Raw genomic sequence first — 20,977 nt, forward strand, 5'->3', positions numbered from 1 at the left:
GCACAACAAAATGATTTTGCTTGATCTGTATATTACCTGGCTAATGGGGCACGGGAGAAGCAGCCTGTCAGTGACCGTTCCTGCTATCTGAAGATGCTACTGAACCGCTATGATGCTGCGCATCCGGCATGCCCTGCAGGCGACCGCGAGTTCATGTGACAAAGGAAGAGAGATAGGCTGGTCGGGTTTGCGCAAAGAGGTGGCTCATTTTAGGGCATTGTTTCAGTCGTTTTTAATGGCTCAGGTTTTCAAAAGATCATTTCAAATCCGACCTCAGTAAAATCTTAATATTAATAATAATAAAAAAAAAACAGTTTCAAAAGGGCATTTTCGTTGATAAAGGGCAAACTTTCTAATGCTTTAGCACCACCTAGTGTCTATGTATGCACGCCCCTGTGAAAGTATATCTATAAATTTTCAGCTGCATTTGAGGACTTTCACCATTTTCAAAGCAGAGCAGATTTTGACCATTTATCCCGCTGAGTTCTGACACAGCTAAGAAATCAGGATGATTTCACTCAGACTAATCTCTTCTTGTATTAATATGATGTGATTGTGGCATTAGCTTCTAGCTTTATTGTAGCCCAAACATTATTGAATTAAAAAGTCCAACCACCCGGATTAAATTATATTTTTGTGTTTTACTTTTATCTGCTCCGAAGTCCTTTTCATTCCCAAGGTCACACGATTAATATACTGTACGGAGATTGGGGATGCATGGCTTTGTTCAATGCATGGCTGTGTTCAATGTCATTGACATTTGCTGTCTCTTTCATGCCGCCACCATGCTTGACTTTTCATTGAGACTTTTTTTCCCCTCTTTGTATTTGTGTAAAATGAGGTTTTGTTCCTCACAGAAAAAATATGGCGCTCTAAAAAATATGATTGTGATTGGTCTGCTACCATGAACCTGCCCCTTTACGCATGTGCGTTCACAGATTCATGATTAGGTCAAACTGGATTGAGTTAGCGGGTTGATTTTTATGGATTGTTTAAACAGCATAGACTGGAAGTCACCCTGCTACGTTGAGCATGTTTCGTGGTATGGGCTGGTACTGGTTCTAATTCTTCAACCCATGTGGCTCCATAAACGAAGCCCAGAGTGAGGGCCAACATCCACCATATCCATTCAGCCTGAACCAAACCCATACGAGGTCAACATACCAACCTTAGCTGGGCTGGGGGTTTGTTTAAGCTCCTAAAACAGGATCTTATTTTTACATTTCCCAGATGTGTTCCCAGATGAAATATCAGAATATAAAAGTAAATATCATAACTGTGAGATATTTATTTCATCCTTAGATTGAAAATAAATGGTTTTGCAAAAGAGGAAGCTATATAGAATAATTAAGTAACGGATTTATTACAAACATTAAAATATAAAAGTGAATCTAAAATATTAGTTTTTCTATTAGAAATCAAGCATTTACTCGACCACATTTTCCTCCTTTTATTTGGCTTCATCTACCTTTCAATAATCTATGAGAAGCTCTCCTTTCACTGCTGAAGACAACAATCCCTGCACCATGAGGCTGCAAACATTATTTTCAGTGGGAAATAGTGTGTTAAGTGTGATGGACACCGGAGTTGCCTTCCCTGGAACCAAAGGATCCCTAACCAGCAATTGCCACAAGGAGACTTAAAGTTGCTTTAGAGTAGAATTTTGTAAGATGAATTATGCAGTGCTAGTCATAACCTCTAACTGAGGCTTTTCACAGGCCCAATGAACTGAACTTCTGGGTCTGATGTGGTTCAGAGGCCGCCATTTAACAACAACCTCACACATTCCCCACATATAAGCATGACATTTTAACACAAGAATTTGTTTTCTTCAGTCCTTCTCATTTTTTTTTATGAATCATGTTTATATCTGTGGCAAAACTGAGAGCATCTGAAACCAGGACAGAGAATCCTCTGTTTTCATCACTGCTTCCTAAAGCTATCGAAAGGGCAGGAAGAGGAGGGGTGACTCAGGGAAACCCCAGGATCAGGTTCCTGCTTCCCCATCCTGGTGACACCAGACCTGGCTAATACAGACCCTCCCACATCCTGCCCTGACAATAGGTGAAGCCAAAGCAAACTCTACTCCCCTCCTCTGGTTTAATTGGTAAACAATGATTGCATTTTCCTCTCTTGCTAGTAGTTTCTGTCACAGGGGACAAGAGAGTCACACATATCCAAATTGCCACCTTGCATGGCACAGGCTTGGCTCACAACAGATGTATTAAAGTCTGCATTGCTATTATAAAGAGCCATAGTTACAGAGCTACAATACAGTCCCTCTTTCTCTCTGTCGAAGAACTGATGTTTCATTCATGCAGCCTGGACAGATATTCGGGAGGGCTGTGAAAGATCTACCTGGGAAAGGTTGTTTGCTAATGACAGTGCTCAGTTTTAGGAGTTGCACAGTGTGTGTGTGTGTGTGTGTGGTCCTTTTGTTGGGGCTTGGTGGCAAAAGGAAGAATGAGGCAGGTGTGCACAGTCATTTTTCAGACAGCTGGAATGACCAGATAATAGTCCCACTTTCTGTCCTGTTTAAATAATCATTGACATTTTCCTTTCAGGGAAAGTCAGAAGCAACATTTGGGACCCCATAATAAGATGTCCTATTTTTTAAGGCAAGCTGCTGAAATGCAACCCCCCCTATCGCAGATTTATCATAATTACACCATTAAAGAGGATGATATCACCCTTTGAAATACCTATTCAGGTAAATCTTTCACCATTTCAGCACCTACTGTATACTTTTTCAAGTTATATATTTTTAGCCCCCAGCTTTTTGTGTTTGTTTGTCTATTTATTTTTATAAAGGCTAATTTAAGATGCATAAAGTGAATGCTTAGCATTCTTGTAATGGGAAGTTTAGGAATTTCGTGTTTAGGATTTCAAACCATAATTATATGATATGGAAAACACATTACCAACACAAATCAATGGCAATTGGTGTTTGTACAACAAGAAATAGGACATATAAAATATGAACAGTTTGGATAGGGTGAGGGGGAACATATCTGAAGTCAAATCCAGAGATACAGAAAAATAAAACTAATATAAGATTGTAAAGACACAGTAAAAAATGTATGAAAAAAAAAAAAAAAACGTATAAATAACTTATCCTATTTTGGGTATTGTATTTTTAGTTTGTAGAAGATTTTTGAACTCACTGATGTAATCTAGCAGAAAAAGTAGACAATATATTATTTGCAAATTCTATTATAGCATTAAACAAATATGTTTTTCTCAAACATATTTTTTTTAAACATAGATCATAGCAGGAGGTTTAAAAACAAATGAAAAGTTGTTGAAATGAAGATAAATGCTTCATTAAAACTAGAAGTTAGATGGGGAATGAAAAATAATGAAGCCTTTAAGGCAGAATGTTGAAAGTTAGAAACAGCTGTACAATTCTTTAAACTTTTATAAACTTGAAATAAAATGTATATACATTTTAAGGTCTGTTGAAGACCATATGATTTCTATAATGAATTGAAACAAGACATAAAAGTTAAGATATATGGGTTTGATTTTAAATTTCAGATCAATGTACAAATGTTTGTCTGAGTATTTTTTCATGAAATGCATTGTCTATAATTACAGTCTCAATAATGGCAACAATGACAGCAATGTAATCAAGGTGCTTATATTGCTGCGTCATGAGCAATCACTCCCTGCATTTATGGTATCATCTACTGCCATTTAATCACTCTACACTGAGGCTACTGTCAGCTCTGTTGTATTATGCTGTGAGTGCATAAACACTTTGTTTTATCAAGAGAGAAAACAGCGTGGATCTAAAAATACAGAGCTGAGAGACAGAGAGTGACAAGCCAGGATTAGTGTCGCATCAGCAAATCAAACAAAAGCACCTGGCGGGAAGTACGGATGGGAGGTGGAGTCAGAATAAACAATGCTAAGGATGGAGAAGAAGGTGGAGATGACAATAAAAATCAACTCATCTTTAGGAGTTGACCTAGTAAAACATTCACGAGACAAGCGTGTGAGCCAAGAGAATGAGATCTAAAATAACACAGTCCTCACTGTGTCTTAGTGCAGCTGTCAAAAAAGAAAAGTTAGTTGGGATCTGAGATGACAAACAGATACATTCAGCATCAGATTCTGCTCTCTTGACCTGGACCAGATTTAGATGCTAAAACAAGACAAAGAAAACAAGATGACAGCACAAAGAGCAGCCATATTCATTAAACCTGTGACTGATATAAAATGAATAATTGTTGAAAACTCAGAAGTCTTTACACCTCTAAACCCGCAGTTGGATGGTAAAAGATGACATACAGAAAAATGATTGTCATTTCAATTAAAACATATCGGGGTAAAATTCTGCCATGCTACATCTCAAATGATCAACTCAAACTGTGTATGCCGATGAACTTGCAGATATGACAAACTACTAAATGCGGCTGGTTTTAATCACTGTTAACCAGGCACTAATTAACTGGCTCATCTCAGAAGAGCCCATGAGAGGTCAGGGCGCCCACACGCTTGGAATCCACTGAACAAACACACACGTGCCCAGAGCTAAACATGCACATGCAACAGCATAAAGTGTAGCCGCAAGAATGAGAATTTCATTAAAAGACTTTGTCTACATGGCTTCCTGGAATAGACAAATATACTGCAAAGAACGAGGGAAGGTAGAGGGGAAAATATTGGAAATCGTCTTTATGGCAGAAAGCCGTGTTGAGAATGCCGACTTTACAGCGGTATCAGCCTTCGGCGGCTCTACACAAAAGTCTTTGATGGAACAAATAAAAGAGAGTGGTGAGAGGGAGGGATGAAAGAGGAGAGAGGAGAGAGGGTGGGGGAGAAGGAGGCGCTGTGAGATGAGCAAGCATCATCCGCATTAGAGCAGCTTAAAACCCAAATTAATCTTAAAGACCTAAGGAGGGAGTCAGCAGCGCTCTGAGCCTGAAGAAGAGCTGCTGGGGCTGGCTCTCTCTGGCAGCCTGAATCCAAGTACAAAGCTGCAGGAGAAGCAGATGTTCACGATGCCTGAGACTAAAATACAATAGATTTGTGCCTGACTATGTACAGTAAGGGAAAGAAAAAAGACTGTGAGAAGTAAAGGTAGAGGAGAAAAGAACAGAAATGTGTTTAATATTAGATGCTATACCTGCATGCTGAGTTTTTGCCTGATTATAGGGCATTTCCTTGTTAACATGTGAAGCTAAATTGCACTGAAATCAAGCAGCCAACACATATTGTCTTTTACTATAAATAAACTAATATCACCTTAATGCCATCTTTGTGAGACCATTTGTGTAATATACAGCTATTATTAAAACAACTATTTAAAAGCATGTCTATGACTCATAAGTCCGCTTTAGAGTCTGATTCCAAGAAGATAACAGGAAGACTTAACAAGCGGAGTTTAAAATCTTGTAAGAATCAGAATCAATGTAAGGATTAACTTCCTGTAAAGTAGACGTACCAAACTTTTTCAGCGGCTAATGTCCTAAAACTTTTGGGTGTACCCTCTTCCAGCAGGTTTGTATGGATGTATTAATTCTCAGCTTAAGTTCTGCTAATGACCTGTGATAAAAAAGAGGCTGATCTAAAAGTTAAAGTACATCCTTTCAGACCGTTGTTCAAATGAATGCTATTGATGGTGCTTACGGCCCTAATAGCTAAAGTCAGTTTATTTCAATACCTTAATTATGTTTTTTTTTTTTATTTACTCTAAAACAAGGTAAGTGTTGCAGTGACAGATTTATTAATGATTTAATGTTTGATATTTCAAATACTTTCCTTTATTACTGCAATAATTCTTTGAACGACACAAGAATCTACATCAAGAAGATGATGTGCTTAAGACCAGGGTTGAGATGCACTGATCTATGAATAGCATTTAATTTAAACAGATGTAATTAGCTAATTTAAGAGAAGGGTGTATATCAAGAAACTCTGATCAAAGCCACAGATACAATATATGAGCAACATCCTGTATGAAATGTGCTGTTGCATTTGGTTCACACACAAAACATTTGGTTTACACACCCTGCCTGATGTTTACAATGGGAATATATGAGTTTTAGAAATCAAAAAGCTATTTCCTAAATCTCAAATTGTAAACAACTGAAACAACAGCACAATCAAACTGTCCAAAGGAATCATTAAGAGTCTGTTTTACTGGAAGTCAGATTGGTTCTAAATGACACAATATGGGAAATTTTAGCATATAATCCTTCATCAGCTATTTCCTAAAATTATTTGTACAGAAACATCAATGTGGGTGTTTTCCATCTAAGGCGGTAGAACTAACACGATACAGGCACACACACAAACAAACGCCCTTCACTGGAAATTTGTGGCTTCCTTCATCCCTTCCCACTCATGAACAAGCCACACCTGCTCTCTGCAGATTGCCATTGATTGGAACAGCCAGGTCAGAGAAATTGCCTGGCATCCTAAGGTGCAGCTCTGTCCCCCTGGCAGCCAAAGCAGCAAAAGCAGAGGCTCCAGAAAAGAACTAGCCTCTCCCCCTGCCAAGCACCTTTCAGATTGAGGCTGATTGAGCTACAAAAAATTCAAGAGTAAAGGTTCACAGTAGTAGTGAGTAAGGGGAAAGAGAGATGTGACAGTTCAGTAATGCTTTTTGCACAACATGCAGGGAGACAACGCTCTTGGATTAGGTAGTTAATATAAAATGATTGTAAGCTCTTTAAGGATTTTTGAGTTGTCACATTAAAAAATCATCACACTTAAACTGTGTAAATGAGTGGGTCCTTTTTTTGTGGAGTGTGGGTTTGCAGTCATAACCCTAAAACCACAAAACTCTGAGTGAGCAGCTACAGCTGCAACTTGGCTCACTGTTTGCACATTTCCCGGCACCAGTAGTGGGTGACAGAGGGTGCACAAACTCTGTAACCCTCACAGAGGATTGCTCTTTGCAGCTTTTGTGTGTTCCCATATGGGTGTGCACAACAGCTGCATGAACAGCTGTCTATAGTACTGTGAATTGTCTGTGATTGAGTATGCATTTAAAGATGAGTTCAGACAGCAGCTACTAAAAGCGTGCCTAACTTATGATAGCCAGCAGCACTGCAATAGTCCTTCTGCAGAATCTTAAAGAAGAGACCAGCAGAGAAAGGAAATTGGAAAGGTAAGATATGAGGATCCCTTTTCACCTCACATAAATCAATATTCAGGTCTATCACAATGCATTATAATATCACTGATAAGTTTATTACATGTACAAATAAGCTATCAGGAACATATAAAATCATGGTAATAGTTGTCCAGCAGAAACTCATAACACCCTCCATAAAACACAAAAGGATATAATGATATAAGCCTGCTGTTCAAGTATATTAAAGGTTAAACTACGGGGAATGTGGTATAGAAAAAAGGTGTAGAATATTTAATCTTCCTTCAAGAGTTTGAAGAAGATTCACTGAATGGGGGAATACACTAGAGTAAGATCTTTTAGAGCCACCACACATATTCATATTCAGGAAATTAACTGCAAATGTCAAATTCCTTGGCTTAAGCAACTAAGAAACCAGAGACATAGGAAGCACAACTTCGACTCAGATGATAAAATACTGTATGTTGCTCATAGCCCTATTTAAATGGATAAAAGTTAGAATTTTAATATGGAAAGTAACATCCAAAAATCCAGATAACCAGAGGAGAGTCAGATCCGAAACTGCTTGAGGTCCTGCGGGAATTTGTAAAAGTCAGTGATAATTTTTCTGCCATTGGTCCACTTGTTTTCAAGTCAAATTCACTTCCAATTGTACAGGACTTTGTGCTTAAAAAGGTGTGATTGTGTCAGCCTAATCTGCAATAATGACCATCAAACCACTGTGCTTCATAGGCCAGCAGACAACACTGACCTATACCTTATGGAGAATCAAGGAGAAGATGAGACACACCATGTTACGATGTAGGTGTTCACTATTAAACTCCAGCAGGCTGATGGTGAAACAGTCATTCATGCAAAGGTAGCTGGCCCTTACAAATTTTTTTTTTCTTTAACTATAGCTCAGTTTTTATGGTTATTTGCCTTGCTTGCCACTAACCAGTTGAGCCACTTCATATCTATATGACCAAAATTTTACATTATAGAAGTATTTACTGTTCCTGCAATAAATAACATCTCTAGTTTTCATTAGCCATAAAAAAAAAATCTAAATTGAATCACTAATCAATGTTGTTTCATTATTCCTTATTGAATAACTTTATACTAAATTAATACCTATAAAAAGATGCTGTACCTAAACTAGAGGCAAAAGGTCTCATATAAAAATGGACTAAAAATGAGCTTGCCTGCTCACAAACTGATGATAAAGAAATATGCCTCTTTTTAGTAGCTATTCGATTTCACAGCCAACACCAATACATTTATAAATACAAAGGGCTAATTTTGTACCTCGAGATAATAAATAAGGTTTCTGCCTTATTAAAGATTTACCATGTGTGCCCTGCAAAACTATACAGTATGCCACATGCATTTACAAAGAGTAAAGTCTGTTGTTTATATTAATTTAAATGCTCATGATAAAAAAAAGACAGTGAAAAATGAATCTATTCCTTCTTGTAGATTACTGTAATATGTTTTGAACAGTAAAATATATTTAAAAACTCAGAGAGGTAAGAAAAAAACATCTAAATTACATACAAGAGGTTTTTTACCTCTTCACTCAAACTCTCCACCTGCCATCAGACAAATCCATTTAGAGTGAACATGAACATTACGGCCCTGCATACACATTGAAACCAAGATATTGGCACAGAAAAATAGGCAAAAAGAAACATGAGCCAGACAGACACAAAGATCTGGCATGAAGAAAGGCTCTGCTTGGTCTGTGACCTGGCTCCAGCTGGAAGACCCAGCTCCCTGACAGGTTGGCAGTGCTACAGCCCTTTGGGGTTTAACTACTTCTCAAATGTCTTCCTAAATCTGTTTCTTCTCTGTTCAGATGCCACTTCTTCCACAGTCTTTGACAGTCTCTGATTATCTCAAGATACAGCCATCTTATATTCTTAGCTTGTGTTAAAACAACTGTAGGATTAGTTTGGAAAAAGTGCAGCACTATTAAACATAATCTAAATTAATAACTGCTATATATATATATATAATCGCATTCACGGTCAAGATTTGATGGTTTCTTTCAACTTGTGCAGTGGAAAGAAGAAACTCATGTGAGATGTCTGAGAAACAGGATTGTTGAGATCTAATTCAATTCAATTAAGTTCAGTTTATTTATAAAACGCCAATTCACAACACATGCTTGTAGCGACAGTGGAGAGGAAAAACTCCCTTTAAACAGGAAGAAACCTCCAGCAGAACCAGGCTCGGTGTGGGCGGCCATCTGCCGAGGCCAACAGGGGTTCAAGGAGACAGAAGCAGAGATACAAAAGGTAACTGTCAACCAGCACCACAGGCGGCCCCATCTAGGAAACACACAGCCAGGCAGACAAACTGAGGAATCTAACCAGCATCATATAAAGGGATTTAAAAGCAGTGTAGACTAGCTTGATCTACACTACAAAAACAAACAAAAAAACACTGAAAAGTGTGAGCAGTAATTAAATTATTCAATAAAACTACCCAAACCCATCTAGATATCTTTCATAGAAACATAAAATGTGGCCTGACATAATGTTATTCTCACAAACATGCTCCTGTCACCTAGATGGTCTGGTAGATGACTGCTCATTATATCAGTGGCATAACTTCATCATTCTCTTATTCTTCCATTAGCCTTGGTACGGATGCATTAAACAAAAATGCTTATATCAAAATCCTGGGGCAGCAACTGTTTCGAATGGATAGATTGGTTTTAATGGGGAGGATCTAAATATAAACGATGGTTTTTCAAAGTTGGCTCAAACTCTCAATCCAAAAGTTAGTTAGACAGATAAAATAAAGCTTCAAATGCTTTCAGAAGCCTCCATGGGGAAGACATCTTGTGGAGTTGGCTGGCAAGCTGTCAACTCATGTAGACTCCAGGCTTATGGCTTTGTAGCGATTTGCATCCACCTCAAAGGAGGCCTGAAGCATCAAACTCTCTCTGAAACATTGCTTGATGCTGTACAGCAGGACGGGTCAACACAAACATGACATTACAAGGATCCTCTCAACTCCTGAAAATAAAATATGGACGGATCAGAATAAGAGAAACCATAAAAGCACAGCATTCTTTAACAAACAAAACTGAAACAAAGTTATTTCTTTCCCAAGTTTTGTTTCCCAGAAAGGTTTTTATTTCAGCAATTCTGCTCCAAGGAGCTTTGTATAACATCTGTACACACTGCAAACAGATGACTGTGACAGTCAAAGCACAAGGCCTGAATAAAATATGACAGGCCAAACAAAGAGCTGCAGGAATCTGTAGCTCATGGTTCAGAAACTGACATGTAATTACTGTCAAAACGGTTTCCAGTAGAATCTGGGAGAGACAGTTTTGGTCATGTCTAAAGTAATAAACCAGAGCTTTTCATTTTCAATTCAAATGCATAATTTTTCTTTCAATCAGTCCTATGTTAATTTTAGTTTTACAATACCATGTACTGCATTCAATCATTATACCTCTAAATTCTATTTCTGTTCAATGTTGTGGGTTTTTGTTTGCAAAATGTAATATATTCAAGCATCACATATGTTTTATAGATTGTATGTAAATAATGATGTGCCTCGCAAAGGAAAACTGTTTCTTTTTTTTGACAAACCCTAACAGATGCCTCTATAAGACACTGTATGACTGTTCATAGTGTAGGACTGTCTCTTGACATGTTCAGAGCAACCCCTGCACCGAGCGCCACCCCAGGACTTCACCATGTCCTGCTTCTGCTCTGAAGGATTGCTCACCCAGCCTACCACGAAAGTTACACTCATCTGCAACTCATACATGTATCGTCCAATTGTACGTGAATCACCCACAAAGACATGCACAAACCTAGGGTGATCTTTGATCTTGTCAGATGTGACTGCCCTGAAGATGCCTGCTGGGTGTTGTTGACAAAAAGATTTGAACAATATTCTTTGGGCTATTGTTTCACAATGTTTGTGATTTCTGACTACTCAGGAAACACCAGTCTAAATAAATACTAGATATTTCGTAAATAGAAAAAAAACTGCTGCTGATTCTTTCAGGCTACTGTTCTGGTTGATTTAAAGACAGGCTAAAAGTTGCATAGCTACACTAAGCAGAATTTAATTTGGTAGTATTGCAGACATGAAAGCTGACTGGCATTCAAACCACTGCTTTTGTTTATTTGCCTTAACATTGGCCTTACAAAATATATAAAAAAAATTGAACTTGTGAAAAATTTGTTTAAAAGTGTAGGCTATAAATAAAATGGGGAAATGAGTTAATTCTGACTAACTTTTGTGCCCAGACTCTTAAATAGATAGAATAAAAATAATCACTAACGTTGGCATTAGTTTTAAAGGGTTTTGTCTGTAGAATATTTTACCATTTGGACCTTTGTAGATTAACAAAAGCGCACAAAGCTGTTTTTAGGTGGTAATTCAGTCATCAACCTGCTCTGACTGCCTGCCTACAACCAGCTTATTCAGTTAACACACTTTGGTTTTCCAAACAGCTGAACCCTAAATTGCGATGTCCCCATTAGTGTAGAATTATGATGAATTTTCCCCTTCTATAATAAATATGAAAAGAAAATCCCTGGCATTTCCTAAATGCAAAGAAAGCAGAGCTTTAGTCACTGTCACAGAGCTGAGCCTGGGCCCCACATCGTGACCAACCTGCGCACGATTTCCATCAAACCAAACAGATAGAGGATTTTAATTGAAAATAAAATGGAATTAGTTTAACAAAATATAAAATGCAAAGACAGCTGAGCAGTTTATAAGGGTAAGGTTAGTGACAGGTGATTGCAATGGGGGCAAAATGTACAGCAACAATGTAAATGAGAGTCACAAAAGACGCGCAAGAATGAAAAACCGCTGCCATTCTCACACTGTCCCTCATAAGCTACTTGTCCGGCATTTGTTTTTTTTTAGATATGGTCACGGCAGTGACATGTTGCACTCCTCTAGTTCCCACACATATTATTTCAAAGTTTTAAGAGAGTATAAAGTTTTCCACAGTCAACTTCTAAAACAGTTGCTTTATTTCATCCCAATTGATAGGCAGTGTGCAGCAACAGGTGGAGGAGGGGACACGCATCACTACGCTTTGCCCCACACTGCTCTGGCATGCATTATAGAATTTTAAAGCACACATAAAGTATACTAATAAACTTGCTGAAAGGTAACAGACCACTATCCATATTACCAGTACTTTTAAAATTTGATTTGATTTAAATATTAATATTAGGGCTGAAACAAATAATCAGATTAATCATGTTTAATCATGAATAATCGATTATTGAAATAATCATCCACTAATTTAGTAATCGGTTAATCGTTAAATGGGGTATAGAGACTCTAAAATATATCTTTATCTGACAGAACAACCCACTTAGAGCAGAAACCATAAACACATAAAAAAAAATATTTAAACATTTTGCATTAAAGATTTAAAAAAATGCTTTCGTTTGTCAATATGCTCCATCCAGAACTCTTTAAGAGGAAAAGTTTTAGTTTCACCTAGTTAAATTTAATAAAAAAATCTTTAAGTAACCTTTTGCAGTCCAATTATTAATCGATTAAACGAAAAAATAATGGACAGATAAATCGATTTGCAAAATAACCATTAGTTGCAGCCATCTTAACTGGTTAAGAATTGTAACTTTAGTCAGTGTGCTACTTTGTAAACATCGGAGCACTTTTAAAGTCTTCTCCATTGCAGTAAACAACAGCAACAAACAAAAGCAACATTTTTTTTTAAAGTTTGTGAGAATCTGTTGGGGACACTCACCGTTACTAGGGGCCCAAAGGGGCCAGCTCTGATTGGTTCCATGATGTTTTGCTTGTCTAGTTAAATTGACATAAAAAATTTGAAGTCCAACTTGTAAGAGTTGTTTTGTTTTTTTTGAACTTCCTAGAACTTCACTCCTCACAAGTCTTTAAGCAGAGAGAGACATCCTGAGCACACACACACCTACACATCATCCCACGGATGTCTTCATTGCTTTACCTCTTTTTTTCCCCTCTCTCACTCCCCATATCTAATGTTCTCCACGGGGGCCCTCATGCAGAAAACCTTTTTGCATTTCATAGCAATCAAACCGAGCTTGTGAGCAATTACTTCTGATCGCCGCATAGTTGGCCTGGACTCTGTTTATCCGTGTCGACATGGGAATTCAAGGGGAAAAACTCAAGACAGCTGAGAGTTAAAAGGTATTTCTTTTTCAAGAGCAATGTGCCTCTGCTGGCATGTTGGGCCTCCCCAAAGACGACTATGGGATGGCTCAATGCTCGTTTTAATTAACACATAAGCCTGTTGATGTTAATTAAAAAGGAGGCGGACGATTCCCCTATCAGAACAAAAACTCACACAGAGGGGAGAGAAGTGTATATGAACAGAGACAGTGTTGGTACTCAGCACTTCTTACCTTGTTCAACCCTTCTACATTTGCAATACTTCCAAAGGTATTCATACCACCTGAGATTTTTCACTCTGTATTAACGGGGTTCTATGTTATAGATGACCAAATGCATGATCATTAATTCACATAATTTTCAAAGATCTCAAAGACCTAAAACAATGAAATGTTAAGCCTATTTTATAAAGTTGCTTATTTCTTTTAGGATTATATTTTCATTATTTACCCCAGCTAATCACCATTTCTGCTAATAAAAGCATGATACTGGCTTTCCTGTGGGTTGCTTCCTTTTACTGAAACAGTTTCTTCCTAAAGTCTTAATATAGATCAAAAATATTTTATTAAATATAATCAAACCCGAGCACCATCTTCTGTATGTTTGCCGTTTACCTAAAAGGCTACAGCAGCATCCCACAGTTTTCAGGTTGATATTCTTAAAAATATTAATAAATGTTATTATAAAGGGAAAGAGGTTTGAGGGATTTAAAAACCTGTGCAACAAACAAATTTCAGATTGTAGAAATGTTTATGAAAATCCAGGCAACTGTAAGGCTTCTATCAAATCATATAACTCATTGCTGCGCTACTTACTTCATGGGTTTGAACAGCGCTTGTCCATAGTTCTGGAAAGTCATGATCAACTTCAGCTGGGTGCCTCCGGATTTCATGGCTGAAAGAGAAACAAGTGAGACGTTTGATTGCACACCACACCGTCGAGCGTGAGTAAAGCTAAGCACACATACAACAGTGGAACACCATCGCGTTTGCACAGAAGTTTTTTGTCTTTGCAATTTGTGCAGTTTTAAGAACTTTAAAAAGATTTTCATATCTGGTAAACAATTTAGAAGACACCGTGTAATGAAAGAAAGTGATATGTGTGAGATTGAATGGGCAACTGGCAATTTGCAAATAAGGAAATGTAAATTGAACAGAGACTGTAGCTTTGTTAAATGCCTCCTCTTCCTGTTTGAATCAATGACTCAACATTTCTCAGCAAACCTCTATTGATTGCGCAGATCCCTCGTGACATCTTGTGCACAATAACTGCTTCCTTTGTCACTCAGACAGGCTGACCTCCTGCACGCTGGAAGCTTATGTCTCTAACTATCAGTCATAACCGCAGCGTCTCCCAGAGGGTGATGGATCCTGACAGAGAGCTTCCTGCTTTCCTTTGACTCAAACAGCGGGACTTGTCAGGCCAGGCTAGTCCAAAATGCCTTATGTTTGTCACAATGGACTAGCTTTTTGAGGGGATTTTTTTCATTTATTACAGCATATTAACTTGAGCACATTACAAAACACTGTGCTGCTGCCCAGTCCCAATATCACTGTAAGCTCCCTGTTGTGCACCAGATTGTTGGATGAGCATACAGTTTTTTTTTCTCGTGTTTACAGATTCTCTTAGTGCGGTTGCCTCCAGAGCTCTCACATGTTGTTTCTCTATTTCTCTTCTCTTCTTTGTTTGTTTGTATACGCCATGCTTGTATTCACATCCTCTCTGTTACGCTCTGTCTGTCTCAATCCATCCTACTCAGTGCCGGCAAGCATTTTCCTTTTACTGTGACTCATTTTAAAGGCTTTTTTTTATACACTGTTGAACATTGCACTACATAACCTCAGGTGTGTCAACTTTTTACTTCTTGAGAGAAGAGGCTGAAGTTATCAAGGTGTATTAAGTCGGCATTTTAAACCAAAGATGCACCTTGATGACCAGTACTGGCAAAAGCCTGAATGCATAACACAGATTAATGCAAAATAAAAAGGGAAAGCAGGGTCAACCCCATAGACACTGCAACCGACATAAGTCAGCTTATATTGAGCTACTTTTGCTTTAACTGAATCCAATAGTTATTAGGTGAGCCTGTTAAGTGAAAGACTGGTTTTCAATGTTGTCACATGTTTACAAATTGATTTAAACATATTTGTTTCTCTTATGTTTATGCTCTAAGTTTAGAACTATACCAGTATAGTTGGACAGTTGTCCAACTGTTTTTAATGTTCTTTTTTGTTTCTGCATTTTTAATTTAATTTATTTATCTGTTTTCCTACTTGCTTTTATTCTGTTTTATTTTCCTATATTTTAATCATATAAAGCACTTTGCATTGCCTTTGTACTGAATTGTGCTATACAAATAAATTTGCCTTGCCTTGCCTTACCAGTATAAGTAATAATAGTAACATGTTTAGCTTTTTATGTAGCCTATGGATATGTAGTAATATGTATTGACTTATTAGCTAGATAGGATAACAGATGAGTGACGCCACATACCAATCCAGCCATTTTGTTTTTTTTTATTAATGTCATACTCAGCAATACAGTGACCGGAATATGCAAGACTTTTTAGGCAGCCTCTATATTATATTATTTAAAATATCTGCTTGCAGTGGAAACTTTATGGAAGTGTTCACACTGTATTAGTTAATCAATAATAATTAGTCCATTTATATCTCTAATCATTTGTTACCTTACTTCTAACAATGATTATTTCAAACCTTATGCCTTCACTCATATCTATTCATTCAATAGTAGTGTTATTATAGGACAATACACTCAGCCCAAGTATTGGTATTGGACTGGGAAAGAAAAAAATGGATCGGTGCATTTCTGATACTAGGAGCTTGTGAGTTCAAGCCCAGCTTCTTTCAATTTAATCCTGCACTTCAAAAAGTAACAAAAAAAAAAAAAGGGACAGAAAAAACTAATTTTAAGGCAAATCTTTATACATTTTTACGCCTGGATATTAAGAGTCGTCTCTGATGTTTTTTCTTCTAAAACAAGTGGAGAAATCTATTTAAAAGAAGCTGTATATTATACAATATTGAGACAACTTTAGTGTATTCAGGCTGTGAAAGAGGATGAGAGCAAATCTTTAAACAGCTGACAGGGAAAATGTTGAGCTTTTAACCCTTCCCTATAATGAAACATGCTCATTTTCTAAATGCTGACAGAATTTGGTAAATCTTCTTATAATAACAATCTACAGCTCTAGAGTTAAAAATACAAGACTCCTTTTTTAACATAGTTACCCACGCTAACTCTATTTGCTAATATTGGGTGCTAAAGCCAAAACAAACATATAAACATAACATTATAATCTTGTTTTCGCTGTAAAAAAATATTGGAACACCATTTTACAGAAGCAGCCATGTGCTACATGTGTCTGTCTTATACATTTTATGAAAGGGGGACTAAAAGGATATGATCACTTATGTTTTTATGTATTTCTATCTCATAGTTCTAAGTCAGAAATTAAAATGGGCTTGATTAGTTTAGGTAAATGTGCAAAACAATGGAGACATGGAATCATGTAATACATTTACTCTATCCAGCTCAGGTGGATAGCCTCCCTGTGGAACCATTAAAGATGCTTAAACCCAGAGCATTAGTGAAACTAAAAGCTATGACCCCGGTCCAAACATGCAAGCTTATAATCCTGACAGTTTAATAAAAAAAAATAAAAAAAAACCCTGGCAAGAAGCCTAAACATAGCTTAAGTGATTGCTTTGTTTTATATTTTATGTCCGCTGATATGCAATTACAATAATTTCTAATGGCACATTTTGGTTCTGAATACCTCCCCCAGCAGCAATCAAACCTGCCCCCGTCTTCTTCGTACCGTTATGATAAATCCATCTTGCCTTCACCTGTGCTTCTTTGCGCTTCCACAAGTATGATTTATGAGGTAAGCTGAATCCTGAACAAAAGGCCACAAATGCTCAAAAGCAGAAACAAGACACAAAGGAGGAACAAGGAGCAAGCATGATTTGGAACGAGTGAGATTTGGAAGAAAATGCTGATGAGGGAGCCTTTTCTAATGCCATGCAGAAAATATATGTTTTGTAACTTATAATACCAATAAAAACAGATGAATGGCGGGGGCAATTATAGACCACTTGAGGCGCATAGATCACACAAGTTTTCATTGCAGAGAGAAAAGACGGAGGAGTGTAGCTTATAAAGGTTTGATATCAAATGAAAACCCAGTTGCTAGATAAGAATCCAAAAGAATTCTGGATTATTGAAAACTAGAAAACAGCATGAATTTGAATTTCTCATTCTTAATTTGAATGTATATGACTTCTTTTTTGTCTATCTATAACCATTTCATCAGCAAAGACAGCACAAAATGCAAACCTCTACATGGATCTAGACTTCTTGTTTAGTTTTATGTTCAGTAAGTGTAAGACCTAAAGGTATTAAGGTATAAGATTATTTCTGCAAAACATTTTTGATAGAAGAGTCATTTTTACTCAACTTAGACTAAATAAAAAATGTCTCAAACAACCCTGTGAATACAATGAAGCTGAATTAGTTTGGGAGAAAAAATAGAAAGTAGCTGAAGGACAAACAATCATAATAAAAACTTTAGAAAGGACAGACAAAATCAATGTATGATTGTTGTCATTCTGTTGGGAGTTTTTGTTGTTCTTGCTTTTTGAGCATTTTTATTACTTTTATAAAGGACACTGAAAATCTGGATCAAAACAGTCTGAAATTGTAGAGCTGTCCAGAGTTAAAACTGCTCCCACATCTGTCCTTTTTATATCTATTTATCATATTTTTTTGATCATATTGCTTTATCACTTTAACCTGTCATCTATTGCAAAGAAAATTCATATTCGTTTTAAGTCATTAATTATTGATTTGTTCATATTTAACTAATCAATACCAAGAGTAAAAAAAAACAAAAAACTATCTCAGGTTGTGTAAATCGATGGATGGACACTGCATGCTCATCACCCTAACTCCCCTCATGTTAAAAACGGATGATGCCAGCATCAGGATGTGGGAAGAAGCATAAAGCTAGGAACAGGGCAATCCTGTCCAGAATTGAAGTTTGGAAATGTAACTTGTTTTTTTCACACAGTTTCTTTTCTCCATACTATCCAGAGATGGAAATATGTAAACATCCATCCATTTTCCAACACGCTTATCCCTGCTGGGGTCGCGAGGGGTGCTGGTGCCCATCTCCGACAGGTCGCCAGTCTATTGCAGGGCAACTCATAGAGACATTGGACAACCATTCACGCACTCATTCTGAACTGTGGGAGGAAGCCGGAGTGCCTGGAGAGAACCCCGCATGCACAGGGAGAACATGCAGAAAGACCCCGGTGCAAGGCAGCAACACTACCCACTGTTCCACTGTGCAGCCCAAAATGTAAACATATTACATGATTTCCTAGACTGTGTAGGATCAGTATACCTAGCTCATAATCCCCATTAACAGGGCTCTCCCTGACTGACTCACCCACGCTGGTGATCCTCTGACTGACCAGGTCCTTCAGCAAGGCGTCCAGCACCAGGCTGTGCCTGGGGTAGAGCTCATATCGGTTAATCCCAATGTGGAAACGCAACCAGTTGGGGTAAGACTCTGCTGTCACCTCGGCAGTTGGAGAAAGCTCATCCTCATCCCCCTCCTCATTATGCCTGGGGGACAAAAATAATAATAATAACAAGAGTTGAGGAGAAATACAGTATGGTAAGATTTAACAAGACTTTGTTGTGTTAGCTGGTGTAAGGGAATTTGTGAAGTAAAATCTTAAGACTGTACTGGAACTAATAAAGGTAAAAAATAATTAGAAAACATTCTGATGATTTTAAAGTTTTGTGTCAGAATTACATAAAATAAATGGATATATATAGATAAATGAACAAATAAAAAACAGTTAACCATCTGTTTCTTAGTGTAAACTTCTTAACATTAGAAGTTTAACAGATTTATATAAAGAACTGATCATTTTCCAAGTGTTAACCCTAAACTCTAATCAGCTTACCATCCCTGGTTCCCTGTGGCTCTTGGATAAAACCTGATGTCATTGTTGACGTTAAACAAAGTATCATCATCCGTGAGGGGAGGAAGGTCAACCTTGTATAAGGGATGCTCAAACAAAGCCGATAACCGGGAGGCTGCCTGATTTACAGAGGCGGTGCGACCCCCGGTCCCTTCCCTCATCAGAGGCTTGTGCTGCTTCGCTGACGCTCCGCCGGACTCTCCGGCTCTGTCCGCACCGGCTGCGCTCTTCTCCAGCGAGTGGGACGTGAGGTTGGAGCCGGGCTCGCTGCTGAAATCCTGCAAGATCCTCAACGTGTGCTTGTTAGGCCAACCCGCGTCGGCGGCCGTCCTGGCTCGCTGCTTTCCCCAGCCCTGCGCCTCCCTGCCCGGGTGCTGCGCGCACTGGCAGCCACCCTCCTCTCCGTGCGCTCCGACAGCTCTCTTCTCTAGCTTTGGCAGCAAGTCTATCATGATGTGCAGAGTGCACGCAACTAAAAACACCATAAGGATCAACACTCTGAATCTACGAAACAATATCATTGTTCTATAGGCTTTATACTTGTTTTCTTGAAGGGATATTTTAGGATTTAGTAATTTTCTCTGAGAACGCAGCAATAAAACTATGCTGATCTTCTATTCCAATCCCACTTAAAAATCCCATCATATTTAAGAGTCTCGTTTAATTTATAATGATCCTTCATGTCCTGAGAGGTGAAGTTGCGTCTAAGAGTCTTCATTCATGAGGATGTAACAAAGGGGGTCCCGTTAAACGCATCGATGCTCTTCCTTTAACCTGCTTCCCAGCGCGGAGTGAGACATCAAAGCAGCATAACTGCTCTCTGATCAAATAGAAAGTCCCAACAGAGGTAGATTTCACACAGTCCGCTGGAATAAAGCTTTCCAATAATATCTAAAATTAATATATAAGATCAAGAATAAAGAAAACAATCCATTAAAGAGCAGGTTATCGGTGAGATGCTCGGATGCTGCCCCACTTCTTTTTTTTTTTTACTGCGAGCGTCGCTGAAGTGAGCGTCTCCCTGGCAGGTGTTGCGATCCAGGTCGTGATTTTGTCCTCCCAGCGCCGCCTTTTCTCTCTCCTCCAAGTGTTCATCCAGGGTGGGTCTGTTAAACCTTAGACATCTGAGCCCAGCCTCGCTGGCGTCATAAGGAAGAGATTGGCTGCGTCCCTGCACATTGAAGCGGCGCCTCAGTGATATGAAGGGCGAGCTTCAGGGATGAAACGCTCTGGGGATGCAGTTCTCTGCTCTGCAGCTAGAGGGCGGTGGCGCTACCTGAAACTAACTGCTGCGCTCAGTTACATGTGTGGTTCTCTAAGGGACATTTCTGGACAATAAGGGATACATTTACATGCAACGAAGATTTTAAAGGTTTATAAAGTTTGATATAAATCAATCTTTTATTATAATTTTAAAATCACAGGAACAATAAGAAAAATCAAACAATAAAATAAAGCTTTTCTAAGCAAAATCTGTTGTCTCCAGTTGCGGTTCTAGACCAAATGTACCAGGGGGCCAGGAGGGGGCCAGTGTTTTTTCATAGGGGCATAGAAAAGCATGAAACAAAAAATCAGGCCAAGGGATTAAAATATATTAAGATATCTGCATGAAGTGAAATCTCTATTCAATTAGGTTTAATAAAATTCTATTTTCTTATTAGGTCAATACAAATTCATAGTTTAGGAATTTTACATATTTTTGACT

At 38.0% G+C, this 20,977-nt stretch overlaps 1 protein-coding gene across 1 annotated transcript in view; it reads right to left on the reverse strand.

Moving 5' to 3' along the window:
- Positions 1 to 20,505, reverse strand: part of fam20ca (FAM20C golgi associated secretory pathway kinase a) — a 46,489-nt gene extending 25,984 nt beyond the window's left edge. Inside the window, exons 1-3 of the mRNA XM_038307810.1 lie at positions 19,255 to 20,505; positions 18,729 to 18,907; positions 14,071 to 14,149 (exon numbers count right to left, since the gene is read on the reverse strand). Coding sequence (XP_038163738.1) covers positions 14,071 to 14,149; positions 18,729 to 18,907; positions 19,255 to 19,793 — 797 coding nt within the window. The 5' untranslated portion in view covers positions 19,794 to 20,505. The remainder of the gene's footprint in view (positions 1 to 14,070; positions 14,150 to 18,728; positions 18,908 to 19,254) is intronic.
- Between the last annotated feature and the right edge of the window lie 472 nt (positions 20,506 to 20,977).

Source organism: Cyprinodon tularosa, unplaced genomic scaffold (genome assembly GCF_016077235.1).
Source record: "Cyprinodon tularosa strain WSP-4 unplaced genomic scaffold, ASM1607723v1 ctg62, whole genome shotgun sequence".
NCBI classification, from domain to species: Eukaryota; Metazoa; Chordata; class Actinopteri; order Cyprinodontiformes; family Cyprinodontidae; genus Cyprinodon; species Cyprinodon tularosa.